Raw genomic sequence first — 20,646 nt, forward strand, 5'->3', positions numbered from 1 at the left:
ATGGAATTTTGTATTTTTTGTTTATGTTTTTCTATTTACTTCAGCACTAAGAATGTTCAACATCTATTCTGTTCCCTCCAATTATAGGAGGCACTTGTGTCATGAATTTATAGATGCCAGTCTCCCCAGTTTTCCCTTTACCTTATGATCTCTAGTTCCCTTTGATCTGTCTAGTCTTCCTAGCCTCCTACCTTTTCATCTTGTTTACCCATTCGATGTATCTCTATCCACAATCCATTCAGTCATTTATTATCATGTCATGTTGCCCATCTCTGTAAGCTGCTTTAAATAATTTGGGGAAATGAGACCTGGCAATACAAGCTTTTAATCGAGAACATGATTTATTAAATGCTAATCTATATAAAAATCCTGACATTTTGAATGTGAGAGTTTTTATTTAAATAAATTTTCACATCAGGAAACAAATGCTATGCCAAATACCTATCTCAATTTTAAATTCAGAAAATGCAGTTCTTTGTGAAAAAATAATCAAATAAAAACTGGCATTTTCTAGTGTTCTAACTATTCCCTAGTTATTATAGTGTTTTTGAGCAAACTCTGAGCTTTTGAGGTTCAGCACAATTTTTTTGGCTGATACTACATTTACACTGAATCCAGTTCTTCCTCAGCCAAATAATTGCTTGCAGTAAAATATATTATTGTTAATGCATCATAATGTCAGGGTTTTTGAAGGTCAATGGTCTGTGTTCAATTTCACACCTTACTAACAGATACTTAGATAAGAAAAACAAGCCAAAGAGCCCAACTGGTAAGTGCAAAGTGATAGACTGATCACCTCCCTCTCTCAAAGCAAAGGCATTGCAAGTGAACAAGAACACAACTATAGCTGGGCAGTTATGTTAATATCAGAGATTAATATGATGGTGTCCATCAGTAGAACATCTGAATACAAATGCAATACTGTAATCAAGCTTTGGAATGGTCAGTTCATTTTTTATTTTCTCCATTAATAGGATCCATTTACAAAAAAAGGGGGGTGCTCTCTAAGATTTAAATTTTAATTTGTATTTCAGGTTCCATTTATCCAAAGAATCATTTTCATGAGACTCTGGACGAGTCAATAAACATGAATTCAATTAGCTGCTCTTAAAGGATTTAGCTCTAAAATAAGATGAGAGTAATTTATTACTGATACACAGATGTTGTCCTTCAGAGTCTAATAAAGTTACTCAAATCGCTACAGAATATTAAATATTTATGGAAAAATTTTCTCTTTGTAATGATTATTCTGAGCATGGTAATACAATACAATCTAGTATGCACGTATACCAGGCAATCTGCTAACTAGCTCATTTAATCCTCCCAATAATTATAGTCGCTATATATCCTTTTACTATTCAGCTGCTTAGCAAGGTCACCACGTTGGTTAAGAAGAATAGTCAGCTTACCATTCCAAACGTGTCTTACCCCTGAGCCTGTACCCTCGCCACTGCGTTGCTGCCCCCAACCCTTGCAACTTGCCACCAGAGAATGACGCGTAGGAAGCCAAGCCCCACCCACCTGCATGAAAGCAGACTCCCAGGCCAGCTCAAGTCAGGGGAGTGCACGCCCTTCCCCGGTCCTCCTGACTGCTTACTCGGACAATTTCCCTAAAGTTCATGCATGCACTTAGTACCGTAATCCCTTTCCTTCTGCCTTTATTTGTGCTTTCTCCCTCTTCTCCAAACTTACCCTCTTCTTCCTATTTGACTCCCTCTCATTCACAAAGCTTTCTCTGTTAAATTCACATAATCAAACCGGATGTGGTTGCACACCCAGCGGATCTGGAGGCTGAGGCAAGAGGATCACAAGTTCGAAGACAGCTTCAGCGAAAGTGAGGCCCTAAGCAACTCAGTGAGACCCTGTCTCTAAATAAAATACAAAAAATAGGGCTGGGGATGTGACTCAGTGGTTGAGTGCCCCTGAGTTCAATCCCCGGTATTCCCGCCACCCCCCCAAATTCACATAATCAGATCCCTTCTGTTAAGGGATAGCTACTCAAATGGACATCTACTCAAATTTGTGCTTGTATAAGGAACATTTTCTGGTCATTTTATAACTATCAATTCTGTCCCCCATAAAATCCTGTGATGTCTTCAAAGATTTCTTTTCTTCTGGTCATTGCGTAAATAATTAACAGCAGAACTGGAAACATACTTATAGCTTGACAGTTCACCTTTTGTCTCCCTATTAAAAAGAATTTTGAAAGGCTTAAATTATAAAGATGTTACTAAAAACTCAAAAATATATTTGATAGTGTCAAAAGATTTAAGAATGAAAACAGTTTTATTCTTAGCAATTATCTAATTAAAATTCTTACAAGACATGCTTAAGGTTTAAAGATTTCTAATATGTAAAATAATCCTTTAAATAATATTTTATGAATTATAAAACTGAAACAAAAGTCAAAATCACCTCCTAAGTGACTGGGAGTTTTAAGACACTGCCTAAGGCAAAACTATTTTGAAAAATTTCATAAACAGGCTAACAAACTGAAGAGACAGTTCACAGAAGAAGAAATACAATTGATGAACTAATATATGAAAAAAAATGTTTAGCATCTCTAGCAATTAGAGAAATGCAAATCAAAACTACACTGAGAGTCCATCACACTGAGTGTCCATCTCACTATAGTCAGAATGGTAATTTTCAAAAATACAAGCATCAATAAGTGTTGGTGAGGATGTGGGGAAAAAGGTACACTCATACATTGCTGGTGGCAATGCTAATCGGTGCAACTCCTCTGGAAAACAGTATGGAGATTCTTCAGAAAACTTGGAATAGAACCACCATTTGATACAGCTATTTCACTCCTCGGTTTATACCCAAAGGACTTAAAATCAGCATACTATAGTGACGCAGCCACATCAATGTTTATAGCAGCTCAACTCACAATAGCTAAACTATGGAACCAACCTAGATGCCCTTCAACAGATGAAGGGATAAAGAAATTGTGGTATATATACACAATGGAATATTACTTAGCCTTAAAGAATGAAATTATGGCATTTGCCAGTGAATGGATGGAACTGGAGTATATCATGCTCAGTGAAATAAGTCAATCCCAAAGAACCAAAGGCCAAATGTTTTCTCTGATATGCAGATGCTAATCCACAATAAGGGGGAGGACTAGGGAAGAATAGAGGTCCTTCAAATTAGACAGAGGAGAATGAAGAGAGGGAAGGGGGTTTGGGGGTAGAAAAGATAATATAATGAATTGGGCATGATTACCCTATGTGTGTATATGATTACACTACCAGTGTAATTCTACATCATATATAATCAGAAGAATGCAAAGTTATACTCCATTCATTTAAGATGTGTCAAAATGAATTCTACTATCATGTATAACTAATTAGAATAAATAAAAATCCCCAAAACACTACCTGAAATATCAGAATAATATTTGAACAAACTTGATGACTATGTGGCATGCTGATAACATTTTTTATATAAAAATTTTTAATTTCTATAAAAACTCAATGTACATATGTCCAGAAAAAATTTTTGGTTTGCAATTAAAGTTCCCTCAAAATGATAACATTATGATTTCTTCTACCTTCTTTAGTAAAAATAAGGATTCCTGATCTTCCTTTTTCACATTATGCCATTATGAATTTACTTTTTCACACTCTCTTCGAATCTCCACAAAGAGTCACCATTTTGGTCTTGTTTCAAGTCCTAGATTTACTGAACCTGTGACTTTGTCTGAGTAATGCTGTAACCTGGCAGGACAGTTCTCAGGTGGCCCTGGACCACCCAGACTCCATCTTTTTCACTTGTGGTTTTCTACAACAACCATGGAGTGTTCTGGGAAGATAACATTCCAAGATAGACTGTTCCAGAGCCCCCTGAAAACATGAAGTCCTTCCTGGTGAGTTACTTATCCCCCAGATATGTAACCCAGGGCTCAAGGTCCCTCAGCAGCAGTGCAAGTGGGGACCATGCAGACAAGACTGTATGCACCCTGGGCAGCTTTCCTGAGCCTTACGGGAGCAACTCAGTAGGCTTTCACTGCCCCTTGCTGCCTAAGTGTAAGTCATATACTGCTGCAAGTGACTTGAGTACATGAATGTTCTCTCACTATACTCAAAGTAGCACCTGGTGCACGGTGCATCTGCTTCACAAGCCCATGGTCCTCCAAAGGATAGATGGCTGAATATAGAGAAACAATCAACCCATTCTCTAAGGGCATGGAAGGGCTGCCCTCCTAATCCCTTTCCTGAAGTCAGACGGAGCTCTCCTGCCACCTACCCAAAGGCTACTTTTTGCCAATGACAAGCATTCCCAGAATCCATGGTTCATATGACAAAATGAGCAACCATAGCAAGTTAAGCATCTGTGAGCCTGCCTTCCAGCAGCACCTGATTCCTTGCTCTGCATACGCTCTGGCATACAGAGCAGCCTACACTGCTATTCTAGATGGAGAGTTTATACAATGTGAAAATATAAAACTCACATCTGCAGCTCTAAGTCTATTTTAAAAAACATAAAGTCATTTAAAACTGATAAGATAGCCACCTTTCTTAAGCTGTCAAAAAGAAACCCAGAAATACTCAGGCCCAATCATTCGGTTTAGACAGTCAACTTCTATCTATGTGGTTTAATCTTCACAAAGAAGTAGAAATATATGAAACACGTAGTCTAGCTATTTCTGCCCTTCAGTGCCATTCAGTGGCAGGAAGTGAGTATTTTCTCTGTGTCAGGAACTATACTAGGTATCAAGAACTGAAGATAAGAGAGGTGGTCTGTTCCTTCAAGTGCCACAAGTTGAGGAAATGAACAGCAGAGATGGACTCTCTGGGTTACAACGAGGAAGAGAGAGTGAGTGAGGGGAAAACAGGGGTGAGTCAGGCAGATAGCAGAGACGGGCAGACAGCAGAGAAGAGGGACATATGAGCTGAGGAATAAAGAACAAGGAAAGTGGTAATAAGTATTCCAGGTCAAGGAAGCAATGGTGGCCACAGAGGAGTGAATGTGCCAGGTGTGTGCAGGTGTGCCTGTGGTTATTATACAGGCACCCTTGTGCAAATTAGAGAAAACCTGCAAGGATGTCACCATGTGACAGTACTGTTTGTGGAGTGCAGCGAACAACTGTCTAGACTAGAGCCCAGTCTTCAGGAGTGGTTGGCAGTCCGAGACAACTGGAACATTGTGTTTGAGGAGCAGCAAGGCAGTGGCTGGATATAAAGGTGGCAGGGTTCTTAAATGCAATGCTCAAGAGTCTGAACTAGACTGAACACAATGGGCAATCACTGAGGCTTTTAGTTCAGGAGTGACCCATCAGTGACATGTTTAAAACAGAAGCAAGAGAGTAGAAGCAGGGAACCAAGGGTGAGGAAGGAGGGAAGGCAAAGGAGAAGAGAGGGAGAAGCACTGGGGAATAAAGTTAACCAATGATGCTGTGTGCATATATGCATATATCACAGTGCATTCCAATTTAATATATAACTATAATGCATAAGTAAATAAACACATGGAAGACCGATAGAATAGAGAAAGAGAATCAGGAGAGTGAGGGGCAGGGAAGGGGTAGTACTGGAGAAAATGGTTACATGCATGTATGAATATGTCTAAATGAACCCCACTATTTTGTACAATTGCAATGCACTGAAACTTTTAATAAAGGTAATTGTGTTGGCTAAACGGAGAATGGGTTAGAATGTCAGGGATGGAAGGACGAAGTTCACTTATTAACTTATTGCAATAGCTCAAATGTGAGATGATCAAAGCCTAAACCACAGGAGTGTTTCCAGTGTTCCCAGCTGCACAGAAAATGAATGGGACAAGGAGAGACTAAAGAGCCTGCAGCAGGGGCTAAGGACAGATTTGGTGAGACATGGAGGACTCAGTGGTTGTAATCAGAGTTCAATATTCCAGAGGTACAGTAGCTTCGGCCATGCACTAACAGAGTTCTATATGTGGAGCATTAGAGTGGAATTTATGGCTGGAGGTTGTCCTGCAGGGTAGCAAAGGGGTAAGATGATTTTAAGTCATGAATCACGTCCTCAGTGAAAATCAGGGAGTGACAGGAATATCAGACAATGATGAGAAAAAGAATGAGAGACACCTCTGGTCAGGAAGAAGCACTGAGGGAAAGCCAGACTTGGGGTAGGCGGAAGACAAATGCTGGTATGCCACTTAGTGCTGGTTACCTGATCTGAATTTGATATTTCCAAGTGTCAGCTCTTTAATCTGTCTAATGGAATTAGTGATGTCTTCTCACAGTACGACATCAAGTAGTAGTTGGCAAATATGGCCCAGGATCAAACCCATCCCGTTTGTCAAGATTTACTGGAACCCACTATGCCTATTTGTTTGCCTTTGACCTGTGGTTGCTTTCTCACAATATGGGCAGAGTTGAAAAGCTGCATCAGAGACTTTATGGCCTACAAAGCCAAAAATACTGACTCTCTGGCTCTTTATAGGAAATGTTCGCTCACTCCTACTGTCAAGAGTCAACAAGGAAACTTCTAAGTTCTGTGCATGGCACATAGTACATGCTCAGCATCAGTTCCTTCTCTTCCCTCCTGTTCTTTCAGGAAGATTGTACTGATTATTGAGGGAACAAGAGAAGGTGGTCTTCACTTCCTGACCCTGGATTGCAGAGAACAAGGTCCACTGTCCCCAGATTGTGAGGCAAGCAGTACTGTTAGCCAGGAACTGGCCTAAGTTAGAAGACAGAGTAAGGGCTGCAAGAACACTCTTGAGCATCAGGAAGCTCTGTCTGTACCTCACAGCAGACGCTAAAAACAGAAGCTAATACGCCTTTGTGAAAAGCATCTGTTACTATATCAGGTACCAACTAACCACAGTCTCATCCCCCAGAGTTAAGTTTCTGCTCAAAACAGAAGTCTCTTGGGAGAATGCTGGAATAGAAAGTAAACCCAGTTTACTGGGCACAGGGAGTTCACAGATGAAGGGGAGGGCAAAGTGTAGGTGAAGAATCTGCTTCTACCAAAGGAAGAGGAAGAGGGCTATTGAGATACAGATTTCAGAGTTCAGGAGAGTAAAGTATACCTTGTCTCAGTCTCTGATGCTTTAGGATAAAGAAAAACATGTCTGCTTTACCGGTTCAAGACAAAATGAAATCTGGATTTGAGAGGGTTTTCTCGCTTTTCTAATTCAGAATCTCCACTTGTACACCATTTCATTGAGATTTAACTAAATATCAGCTCACCAAAAGATTTAGGAACAGGCTGAACATAAATACAAAATCCAACTGGAGCCAAAGAAATTAAATGGAGAATCTATGGGTGTTCAATAAAGTACCATCAAATAGTCCCCAGTAAAGAGGGTTCTTGGGAGGTTCCGCTCGGTGGGGCTACACATGGAGTGGTCAGGGTATTGGGGTTTTCTTTTGCATTTCTCTAGAAAGGCAGGCACAGGGAAGGAGTTGAGAAGCAAGAAGGAAAAGCAGAGCTGAGGATGAGTAGAACTTCTGAAGGCACAAAGAAAATAAAAGTTTGAAGAAAACAATAAAGACATCTCCTTATTTGGGCTGAGTGGCAATGAAAAAGACAGCTATTTTTCAAGTACTCACTGGTGGCAATATAGTGCCTTGGACAACCTCTCCTGTGCTGAAAAGCACACCCAAGAGGCCACTCCATCCCAGAAGGTCAGAATGGCCAGTAAAAGGAAGAGATCTACGGTCCCGTCTTCAGGCTTATTTCTTTTTAGATATACATCAAAATGCAGTAGAAGAGAAAAGCTCATCAAGGCCTCAGCATCTTTCAAACAACCCAACAAAGACAAGTAAATCCATACTCCAACACAGTTCTTTCAACTATAATAGAATATTCCTTTTCTAAGCATATAAATCTACCTGGTATAGTGTTAAAATATGAAACAGTCTACTACCCTTTAAGTTACCTCATGCTCACCTGTACATAAAACTTTAGAAAAGAAAAAAAGCGTGTATGATTAACACTTTGTAAATGTCCTATTAGATTTAAAATATTTATAATGGCTCATGAGCCAGAGATGGAAAAATAAAGTGAGTGCTTAAACCAGATTTTTGCTTTGAATTTTAATATTACTCATAATGCAATTACTTTACTTATATAATACAATAATTTTCACACCTGCAGAATTCATTTAAGAAATATAATAAAATGTACAAGCTTTTTTATGCAGCAAAAATGAAATGGCAAATTCATGTCATCCTAGATCTAGCCTACTATTCCATATTTTCTTCAATTGCATATATAGTTCATTCCATCTGTAGTATAGCAAATTATCACTTTTTAAAAAAACAAGATTGCCTACCAATGTTTTTCTACCTCTAAAAGAAAAACGTTAGTGATAGGGAACAGGATGCTCACCTCAAGGATATTATGCAGAGCTTCTGCTGGCTTCCCAAAGTGAAAATTTCCACTGTGTGAATGAAACACACCTAATTCATCATAGCAGAAATCTACTGCTATATGTCATATATAGTAACTCATTTTTCAGTTCAACCAAATTCTGGTTGAAACTATATGCTCTGACATCGATGTAGAAAAGTTAGACAATCCTATCCAAAATTTGTTGCCAGAGACAGAAAATGTTTAGTTAACTCTAAAATGTAAACTAAAAATTGAATATTAAAAAAAATCAGCGTTAGAATAATCCACTTGGTTGAGGACTTCATTTGGATGTCAGCAGATAAGACATCTGCAGTTCAAATCTAAAATAGTACTCTAGGATTTATATTGATTAAAGCTCAATGACTCCAAGGCCAGGAGTTCTTTCTCTCACGTCCAAATATCCCGACGTTGCCTATAATGAAGGAGACTGCATACAAACAACCCACCTAGATCTGTGCTGGGATTACTTGGCTGCCCTTGGCACTGCTGTGGCGTAGGCTTGAGGCATCTATTTAAAGTGGCATTTAACACTTGTGGTTGCGTCAGGAGTGACTCAATGAGAGATGGTTAAATCGTGATATCCTGAGTGGCAATGACCTCTAGCATACTGAAACAAAATCCTAAGATGCTAAGGAAAATACTTCTTTCTCTTCTTGGACCTTTAGAGCACTTCCCAAGGATTTTCATGCCTGCTCAGATTATCACAAAAGTTTATATTCTGAATGGGCTGACTCTTAATTGGAGGATAAAGTTGCACTTACTCTAAACTACTACATATCTGGACGTTCACTGCCTTTTTCTGCTGGTGTGTTGTTTATGACATAACATGTTCTAACAGAGAGGTGGCATTGTGTATGAGTGATGTGTATCTCCTCTCTCATACACACACACACACACACACACACACACACAAAACACACAAAGACTTATTTCAGGTGACACTCAATAAGAGCTGCTGCCACCTGGTTTTCCCACCATCAACACAGAAACAGCTGATATGTGATGACTGCAAACATCAGCTGGATCTCTCTATGTAAGGTATCTATCCTTAGTAATATTCAGACAAGTTCCTTTACCTAAGGCTTGATAAAGACATTAAAGGGGTGACTTAAGAGGAAAACACTCCATTCATTTTATGCATTAGCTAACTCAAACTTAGATCCAGACACAGTCAAAAATAAAATAAATATATATATAGGTGCAAAGTCTGGTGTAGTTCTGATGTCAGCTTTTAGTGCCTCCTGGAAAAGCTTCACAGAGATGAAAGCAAATATTTTCCTCTTCACTTTTCCATTACCTAGCTCTGTGCCAGTTACTGTACTTCTCTTCTCTTTGGTTATGCCTGGGTTAAGATTGGTATAGAAATATGGAGGAGACTCAGTCTCTTCAAGTCTGTTAAATTCACTATGAACTATGAAGTCATCATCAACTATAGTCCAAGAGATAATGGCAAAGAAGAAGACAGGGCAGGGGTAAACGTTGCTGATAGGAAGTGCACCTTGCCTCCAATGTCCCTGTGCTATATGGAACATGCTTGCTATCCTGCCTGGGAACACCTTTATCCATCTCTGTTCCACAGGAAAGGTTTTAATCTGGGATATTGGTGAGCAAGAATAATTTCCAGGTCGAATGTACCTTTAAAAGCTCCTATCACCTTTTAGAATACCTAGATAGGATATTCTTAATGAGGGATATCATAAAAGCTTTATAAATCTCTATGATTCTATATAATCTCCCTTATTAAATTCAGTAATAGTTAAGGACAGTTAGTATATGCAACAACGAGGAGAAAAAAAAAATTGGGTTAAGTTGACAGTGCTGGGTGGCCAGCTAAACTCACTCACTATCAAAGTCATTAGCTAAACAGAACAAGTTTACATTATACATAATTCAGACTTATGCCTCAGTACATTACAGATTATTGAATGTCATGGAACTCTAGGGTTATTCTCTAACACGATAAAATCATCAATGCTAAATAGATATATAAAAAATCTATTTTAATCTATGGTTACTTTATGAATTATACTTTAACAGCCACTTTTTATATTTAGCACATTTTGATCAAAGTGGGATTTTTGTTTGAGTAACTCAGAATCAACTTTGTTAATTATTTTGAAAACATATTCCTTTATCAAAATGGGCAATTCAAATGCATATACAGACAGAGTCTCTATGTTAAAAGTGACTTCTATTTTGGGTCAGTTAATAATGTTCAATAGGGTCAAGATTTCCTAATTATGAACATAAAGACTTTAATGAATTTCCTACTTTGTTTTAAAATTATAAGACTGTCATTGTAATTTTTAATTAAAATTATTTAATGTATTTTATAGAAAATGGTGTACCCCCTAGTGTTACCGTGACAATTTTTAAAATATTTCTTTTAGTTTATTTTTTGTTTTGGATTTTTTTTTGCTAGTTTATTTGAATAATTTGTGTATGTGTTTTTAGCAGGTTGCCTCTTCTGTGGAACCAGCTGGAATTGAAAATAAATATTTAAGAATTTTTTAAATAAAAAAATGATTAATTATTTTTAAGAATTAAAATAAATAGGGGGTCCAAAGATTTTTATTCTTAATAATTCAATTTATGTAATATTTAACACTCAAAATTAAAACATTCAATATTTATATGAAATATGTAATATTTGATAAAAATGAATTCAATAATCTATAACAAATAATCTTAACAGGTTCTCTGGGAAGATTATTTTATTTCATGCTATATGCCAAATGATTCTGTAAAATATAAAAGCAACCAGAGGAGAAATATCAATGACGTTCACAATAGTATCTTTCCATGTTTAGTTCCAGTATAATTAACTACTATACTATGCAATATAACAATGCTAATCAAGTGTGACTACTGATATATCAATTCCATCATGTATATTAATATATCAATCCTTTAAAAGGACAAACTGAATTTTCTCTAACATTCTGGGGGAAAATGCTAAATAGTAGCAACATAAATAAACATGGATGCTGGGACAATGGCTAAATCTCCTAGAAAAACTGAAGCGATTTCAATCCACTACTGGATGAACTTCCACTAGAAAACATGAAGGCTTAAAAAGTAAACAATATGGAGAAGTTACCTGAGGTCAAGGCACAGGCACCATGGGAATTTTCTTATGAGTTTTTAGCATTTACAAAGTATTGGTTGTTATTCTTCCCTTTTGAATGGGAGATAAAGCTCAGATAAGAACACTTAATGGAAAACATTATTCAAACCCTTCTAGAGTTTTCCAGTGTGAAGAGTGCTAAATATTATGACCATTCCTTCATAATAGTTATGCTTACCTAAAATAGCAGATCATTCATTTTAGAAAGTCTCTCACTTGAAATAAAGAAAACAAATCTGTTATTAACCAAAGCAGTGTACTTGGATTTTCAAAGCCAGAATATTTAAATTCTGCCAATGTAGTCTGGTTTCTGATAACATTAAGTAATGTAGAAAGAACTCCTCAAATTTTTTTTTCTTTGCTTTGAAAATGATAATTACTTACTGAGGCTTAAAAATCAGGTCTGAAAGAAATCTGAATGCCTTTTCTTAATATTACTGGAAACCAATGACTTTTCAAAAGAGATGGAAAAACTGTTGAAAATTAATACTGGCTCTCTTCAGATGCATCCAAAAGAAACAAAGAAGAAATGAAAAGAGCATAATTTTTGAATGTTTCTTTCTTTCTTTTTTTTTTTTAGGATATTCAGGGATGGGGGATAGTAATTCTGTGGCAGAGTGCCTGTCTAGAATGTACAAGGCCCTCACTTCAATTCCCAGCAATGGAAAAAAAAAAAACATAAAAAGAAAAAAATATATGTATATTCACATACACAATGATAGTGCAGTTTATTGTGCACACTGAGACACTCAATGAGTGAAAAGAGATGCTATCAATAATTAGACTGAGACAAAAGCCAGCACTAAGCCTTATGTCTTGGTAAAGCACACTGGTTAAGGGACTTGGGTTGTGAGTTTTCTATGGCCTTCCTCCTGCCTTCTTGTCCTTCTCATACTGATCAGAAGTGACCAAGTGAGCAGAGTGGTGCCTTTCCCAGGCGGCCTTTCCAGAAAATCAGAGAAGCATGATCTACAAACAGGACCACTAAAAAGAATGGAATACTTCAGACATTTGAATCAAAACTCTCCATTGTTTTTTCTCATCTATTTTATTGTTGTGTAATGCCTAATTTTTTCCATGTTCTTGACCTCTCCATCTGCATGGATGATATATTTTTAAACAGGCAAAAACAAATCTCCAAGCTCAACCTCCAAAGACTAATCCAGTTCTTTGAAGACAACAATTTTATTTAAAATACAATAAAAATAAAAAAACACTTAGGAATAACATCGAGTTCTTTTAAACACCATCTTCTGTTAGCACTTCTGAACTCCTGCACCGTGTTACTGGAAACACACAAACAGCTTAATCTGTACAGCTTGGATGTAGAAAGAAAAGGAGAAGAAAGGAAACCCTCAAATAATCAATACCAAAACTGAGTGACTGACATGCTAATTAGCCCACTGCCAATCCTAGATAAGAACTAGAGATCTCCCAATATGCAGAAATGCCTTGATGTAGACAGATTACTGGGTGTGCTCACACCACACCAATGCATATTTCTGATCATTTGTGGTTTTAATGGCCATTGTTTTTTTTTTTTTTAATAATAAAGGAAGGCATCAGAAAGCTAAAGAGAGAGTCGTATAACTAGATCGTCTGTATACCCACAAGCACAGCAATGTAAAAGTTCTGTTCTTGAACTAAAAGAAAATCATTTATGGTTTTGTTCCAATATCTTTCTTTCTTACTTACTTTTTTTTTTCCACTCAAAAGCATTAGAATAATTGATCCAAACACTATAAAAAGAATGAGAATGTTATGCATTCTTTCCCCTTGATGAGCTCACAGGAGTTTTTATTTCATTTTTACTTATTTTCTCCTTACTATTGTCATGACTTGAAAAGACCATACTCTAATTAAGTTGGAAGGAATGTTATTCTCACAGAGTTATCATCAGTAGGGCAACCCAACAGTAGGAATTTGTAACTTGGACCCCTGACTCTCCAGGCAGGGACTCCATCCATCTGTCACCAACAGGTCCCACCTTGACCCAAGGATAACTAAGGTCTCCCTGACCCTTCCCAAGTATGCACTAGGCGTCATGCTTCACAATGCCAGGTCATGTGACTGGGTGGAGGGGATAAGCCAGAGGCAGGACACATGGTCACCTACTTCTCCCTAATCCAAGCAATTCCAACAGAAGCAATAATACCCACCAAAGAGAGACAATTGGTTCTAGAGGGGAGAGATGAAAAGTTTAGATATTTCAACCATCTGCATTTCTCTAGCCCCACTCTACCTGACATGATCTTATTCCCTCTTATTCTTTAATACTTCATTTCTCCTTCCTCCTTGGGGAGAATTTAAATTTAACTTAAGTTTACTCTGTAGGGGGCTATTAATGAAAACAACTTGAGAGACATTTTTCTAGTCAATCATTCACCTCTTTCTTTAAGTTATTTCCTGAGGTCACAGGTGAGAAGGGTGGAGAAGAAGAAGGAAGACAAGAAGGAGAAGAAGAAAGGGGAGGTGTACTATAGAGAAGAGGAGAAAGAGGAGCCATTCAGAACAGAAGCATTTCCTGAAGAGACAAGCAAGCAAAAGAAAATTTATAAAAAGAGGAAGAAGGAGGCAGAGGAGGAAGAGAGAGGTGGAAAAGGAGTTGAAAGACAAGGAGGAAGAAAAGGAGGAGGAAAACATAAGAGGAAGTGGTGGCTGAGGATAAATGAGGAAATGGAGGAGCTGAAAGGTGACAATACACAGTTCCCCTGACCTGGCCCTGTATCCTGCCCAGGGAAACTGCCGGTGGCTCTTACTGTCTGGTTCCAATGAACAGAAATATATATATTTCTGCAGATTTTGCCTTTTATTGTTCTAATCAGATAAGGCTGCAAAGTCTAGTGTTCCCACCTGCGCCCCAAGGTCAGCTGTTTGCTGCCGGACACTGTCCTGCACGCCCGTCCACTTAGAGGCTCAGCACGCCCCTGTGGGTTTGCCAGAAACCTGGCTTATTTTTTAGCTCTTGACCATCTTCAGGTACCCAGAGTGAGGGTCCTGTGTGGCATGGTGAGTCTGGACTCTTTCAGATCTCAGGTGGGCAGTGCTACTTGCTGACTGTCCTTTCATCCCAAGCCTGAGAATACTGCATGCCACAGGACCCACTTCCCTTCAAGGCTTTCAAAGGCCTCTCAGCCTGAAGTCACGGCATGTAATATTTACAGGGGAATAGCTACTGCAGTTCCTTTGGGAAGATGCCAAGGAAAGAGAGAAAAATGTTTCCAATCCAGAGACTGACTAAATTGCCCTAGTCTGGAAGAGGTACAGGATCAAGTCTAATTCCAAGTCACTACCCAGGAAACTGGCAGTCAGTTAAGCCCATTCTCTGACCTTGCACGTTCTTGTAGAAGGATATCAGAGCCAGCAATCCCACATTATGTTGTTCCAGCTACTCTCCAAGTGCATGTGGCTGGACCACACACTTACAACCTCAAATTTAAACTCTGTACATTATCTCTACATGAGGTTAAACACAGTCCCCATGACACACTGCCAGGACTAAAAGAAGACAAAATCCATCTTGTACATATAAACTTTTGTCCCATCATCAGGTTATATGACCCCCTTGGAACTAAGAAATAACCATTTCTACTAGTCACATCATATACTGTGAAAAGTACAATTATATTTCAAGGTCTTCTGTGTACGTACACAAATGTTAATTTATTAAACACAGACATTTCAAATACTCTACATTCTTAAGCCTTGTTCTGGCTTTTTTGAGTCATTAATATAATGGAAAATTTAATTAATAGAAGTAGCTCCTTATGTTACACCAGGGAGCTATTTTCTAAGAGCCAAATTGTAATTGTCAGGGTTGTATCTAAAGATAGAGCATGACACGTCAATAGGACTTGCAATAATTTTGTATATCATAGCATATGCACATAGCAAAAGCTGAACAATTATAACTTAATTGGTTATTAAATATCTATAGCAGAGATTTTTAGACTATTGTAAAACATGTGCTAGAAAAGGCCAAGTTTTTCTTTCTCTACCAAGGACTGTCAAATAATCTTATAACTTTAATTTCATTATAGAAATATTATAGGTAAATTTTAAAAATATTGAAAGGCCAAGACAAAAACAAATATTCTCAACACTATGAAATTCCTGTTTAAGATAAGAGACTGTTTATGTTTTTGTTTTTGTTTTAGTTCTAAGGACAAAGAGTGCTATCCAAGGTCTAATTTAATGAGATTAGCACATGTGGAGCAAATGTTCAACTGAATGATCAAACTAAATAAGCAACAATTGAGAGGGCAACATACACAGATACTCTCCCCCAAAGATATCTTACCTCCTAAACTGGTAAGGAAGAACACAGAGAATTCGAGCATCCCTACAATGGAGCTTCAGGCATGTAAGAAGAGCCCGAGGCACCCATAATATAAGGCACATCATGAGGGCCAAAATATCATCTTACTGCAGCCATAATAAAACTACTTGTTCTTAAATTATGAAAATACTGTTCTCACATACCCACATTAGCATTCCCCTCACCAAGAAAAATAGCAATTTATATGACTCAAGAAGCATGCAGGAAAAGGTACCAGTTTATACAACACATCATATAGAGCTAATTTTAAAAGGCTTTAAACCTTGGACAGATGAGCAATATTTTCACTATACTATATAATTCCAATGTAAATAAATTCCATGGTTTTTCCTCAGCCAATCAGAGAGGAAAATGTAGACACTGAAATAAACAAATATAAATCATTTATGAAAATGAAAATTTAGTAAAGAATCTATGTTAATGTAGCAAAGGTTCACTTGGTTTCCTTTAAGATGTGGAAACAAATTTACCATTTGTAACTACATAAAATTTTCAAAAGCAGTGTTGTTAGTTACTGAGTTGAGTGTGCAGGCAGATATCTTCTCTGTGCATACATACATATTTGAAGCAAATTTAAATAGTCTGACGCATACAGTACCTAATGGCATATTCTAAAGGTCATTATCAACATTGCCTTCTTAGAGATCAAGGGATGGCTTCTTCTTTCACAATTTGGGGATTAAATGTACACCTGTATCTGGGAAATCAGGTTATTGACCCTATTCCAAACTTACTAAAACTTCTTCAGGAAAAATACAGAAGCATTGAAACATTTTTCTGTAACAGTGTCTAACTTTAGATGTAAGTTAATCATGTTATGAACAAATAAATCACATTAACATTTCAATTTTTCTTTGCTTTAGTTTGCTCATTTTTATATAGTTAGCTAAATCCTTCTAGAACTTCTGATGGAACAATTATTTATTCCTTAGTTGCCGAAAGTCTTGAAAAAGTTAAATTAACACCCACAATACTCACTTAAATCTACAGTCTATCTCATTCACTTTCAAAATACACTCCATATTTTTAGTAGTGACCCAAATATGTAACTGAACACTTGGCATAGAAAAAGCAATAGCTTTTCCCAACTTAAAATCCACAAATGTGGTACATCTATTTCTTTCATACAGGTAAAACAAAAGTAAACAAAGGATTCATAACTACAAAAAAAACCTATTTGAAATCTTCCCTTTGCTACAATATACATTTCTTCATTATGTACATGAGAGAGAGCTTTTATTTAATTTGGGTGCACGTTCTGACCAGAAAGTAAAATGCTTTTAGAATTCAATCTGATACAAAAACAGACATATCAAACAACCCAAGAAGCAGTTTTATGATCATCTGCATTCGCTGATTATTTATATTATTTATGTTGTAGATTATCTTTCAGAATCTTAATTTCAGATCTGAAAGCTCAGATGGTCTATTATATTTCTGTAAACATTACTGTTTATGAGAGTGAGAATATCTAAAAAAACTGTAAGTAATCAAGAGAATTCATACAATGATACACTCTTCCCTTCTCCATTCCATACTCCATTTCATCTATTGTGCACATTGATACTAGGATCCTGCAGCTAAAGATGACTCTTCTTACTTTTTACTTATCATTCATACTGCAATACAGAACTAAATATATGGGATGAAAATCAGTTTGTACTAGCCCTCGAAGCTCTAGATAAAATTAGATTAACTGAATCATGCAGTTCATTAAAGCCTGAAATCTGTAACTAAAATTTTACTCTGAGATTTGGATTTACGTAGGCACAGTGGAAAATAAGAAATTTACCTTCATTTGAAGCAAACATTTTAAGAAGTCTAAGATACAGTAGTAACTCAATCATAAAAATACTACGCACCAATAGTCAGAAACACCATTGTTAGAGCAGACCTCACAAGGAACAGTAGATGGATGCATTCTGAACATTGATTCATTGTTTATAGAGCTTCATAAGACAGTCCCCTCCTGGGGCGGGGGTCCTCAGCCCTCTGGGCCACAGAAGGACATGCTTTTCCTCTCTTTCCCTGAACCCCAAGAGAACCAGGCCAGAAGACACCTGCTCTACTTCCAACAACAGCACCTTCCCTTTTTCAAAGTGAAACCTAGGTCCAGGTCTTCTGCAAGATTCTATGATTGATGGGTCTGGGCCTAGGTTCCTCCCCAGCTCCAAGTCACCAACACCATAGGACACCAGGAAAACCAGAGTGCTTTTCCATACTCTGTTGCCTAGGCCTGTTCCTATGGACAATGATATTTAGGAAGAGTAGCAACATTTCACGGCATCACACAGGAAGAATGACTATCTCTGACTAAAATGATATTTTAGAAAGGATTTTTCACTGTCTGAATAGACATATTTTCTTCTATCTTACCAAAGTGGTGAAGAAAATTACGCTCTCTGGGATGTAGGTACCACTTTTCCTGACCACTGCACAGGCCCTCAACATCATGATTTTCATACCTTTGCAGCCACGGATGAGTTAGGCTTCTCCAGCAAGTCCCACAGTTTCTTCCTTTTCTCAGGACAGCATGTATTATCAAATTCTTCTCCCTCTCGCTCGCGCATGGTCTCTGCTTCTCGCCTCAGTTCTTCGTTCATCTGTTCTTTCTTTTGATGATACCTGGCTTGGCAGCAGGACTCCAAGTAGATCTCATCAATCCCCCAGTAATCGAGCTCTTGGCCAAAGGAGAGCGCGCACATTTCTTCCATCATGTGCAGCTTCCCTGTCCGGTAGAAATTTAAAATGGAAGTGAAAGCTCCAGGGTGTCGATCAAAGAAATACTCGTTCTCATTCAGGTTATAGTCGTCGCACACCTCCAGGAGGCTCTCGTGCGTGTTGCAGTCGCGGAGCTTCCCCAAACGCGTCCTGGGCAGCCGGTCCAAGGTTCTCCACAGGACTTCGTGGTTGAGGCCCCCCACGTTGATCTTCACTCTCCTCGAGCACGTTTTGCTCCGGATAATGTCCACAGGTTCTGGAGGAAGAGAAAGTGTCGACCTCGAAGTCTTCCTGTTTAAGCCAGGGGGTGCCTTTTCTGCCATGTTGAACTGGACAAAGCCACAGAGCCAGGGTCCTTTAAAAATAGGAGGTCAGCGGAAGCAACATCCCTCTGGGGCAGGCATTTCCACCAACAGCTGGAAGAGAGCGATAACCATTTGGTTACTTGCATTTTTCCTCAGGCACTTTCTATTCTGAGGCATCGTTCTGTTGCTACAACCAGGAGGTATATTACTGATGACGGACTGCGTATTTTTGGAGATAGAAATCTTTGCTTTAGGATATCATAAAAAGGAAAATAACACGATGTGCTGCACAGAAGAGGCTGTGTGTATTTGGTTGTATAGACCTACATGTTGACAACTGCCAAAAGTGTTACCAGAGGAGCCTCTTTCTCAAGCTGCAAACTAACATATACATGTGCTGGTGGGAGCTTCCTAGATAAGCCACAGACATAGTGAAACCAATCATGCCTCCAACCTGCCTAGTCAGTTCCAGTTTGTTTTGCATCTTTTATGACCCGTCCTATACTCAGTCACTCAAGCTCAAACTCGGACAAATCCTGATCCATCCAACTGCATCCAAATAAGCATCAGGTCTTATCCATCTGGTCTCCTAAACAATTAACTATTCTTGTTTTTTTTTTTTTTTTTTTTTTTTTTTTTTTTTTTTTTTTTTTTTTTAAGTACTAGAGATTGAACCCAAGGGTGCTCTACCACTGAGCTACATCTTAAGTGTTTTTAGATTTCTTTTGAGATAGGGTCTCACTAAGTTGCTTGGGGTCTTGCTGTGTTGCTGAGGCTGACCTAGAGGTTGTGATCCTCCTGCCTCAGCCTCCTGAGTCACTGGGATTATAGGCATGGGTCACTGAGCCAGGTTCCTAAACAATTCTTAAGTCCTCCACCATTTTCCAATCCCCGTTACCAAAACACTGGTTTAAACTCTCTGTAACTCTTGCTCATATCTCTACAACCACCTCTTAACTTGGATCCCAAACTCTTATTTTGTCCACCTAAAAACCATTCTTCACATAGCTATTAGAAAGAGCTACTAAGGAAAAAAAAAATTAAAAAGAAAAGAAAAGAAAAGAAAGAAAAAGCTACTAAGATACACATTTGACATTGCCACTCATATGCTTTTAAAACCCTGCAAAGCTCACCATCACTTGAAGTATAAAGTCTCACCAGCACTTTAAAATCTAGTTCACCTGACTAGGTCTGGCCTACCTCTCATCTCTCCCTCTTCACTATTCAGTAGTCCCCCTTGTCCACAGGGAATGCACTGACCATCAGTGAGAGATCCACTGATACCTGAAAACAGGAATTTTGAACCTTGTAAATACCATGTTCTTTCTAATACCTATATAACCATGATAAATTTTAATTTGTAAATGACTCAATAAGAAATTGTTAAGAATAATACAATATAAAATTTATAATAACATGCTGTAATAAAAACTATTTAAAATTTATGAATTCTTTATTTCTGGAACTTTCCATTTGATATTTTTGGACCTCATTTGACCATGAGGAACTAATACTGCAACAAATAAAACTGTGGATAAGGAGGACTTGTGTATTCCAACAAGTCCATACTACACACACCATTGTTTTAAGCCCCTGTCCTGTCCATGCTGTTTCCTGGAAGGACCTCTACTTTTCCCATTGACTAACTGTTGCTTGCTCTTCAGACATCAAGACTTTCCTCAGAAAGTCTTCAAAGATGTATTCCCCACCACTTGCTCCCTGGAATCATGAAACTCTCTGTGAATGCTTCTTCTAGTTCACTGTAACATCTTTCCCAAAGTACACTGGGAGCTCTTGAGAACAAAG

At 38.0% G+C, this 20,646-nt stretch overlaps 1 protein-coding gene across 1 annotated transcript in view; it reads right to left on the reverse strand.

The window, feature by feature from the left end:
* Nucleotides 1–18,858, reverse strand: part of Kcnb2 (potassium voltage-gated channel subfamily B member 2) — a 347,478-nt gene extending 328,620 nt beyond the window's left edge. Inside the window, exon 1 of the mRNA XM_047518869.1 lies at nt 18,280–18,858. Coding sequence (XP_047374825.1) covers nt 18,280–18,858 — 579 coding nt within the window. The remainder of the gene's footprint in view (nt 1–18,279) is intronic.
* Between the last annotated feature and the right edge of the window lie 1,788 nt (nt 18,859–20,646).

The sequence above is a fragment of the Sciurus carolinensis genome, chromosome 1 (genome assembly GCF_902686445.1).
Source record: "Sciurus carolinensis chromosome 1, mSciCar1.2, whole genome shotgun sequence".
Classification (NCBI taxonomy): Eukaryota; Metazoa; Chordata; class Mammalia; order Rodentia; family Sciuridae; genus Sciurus; species Sciurus carolinensis.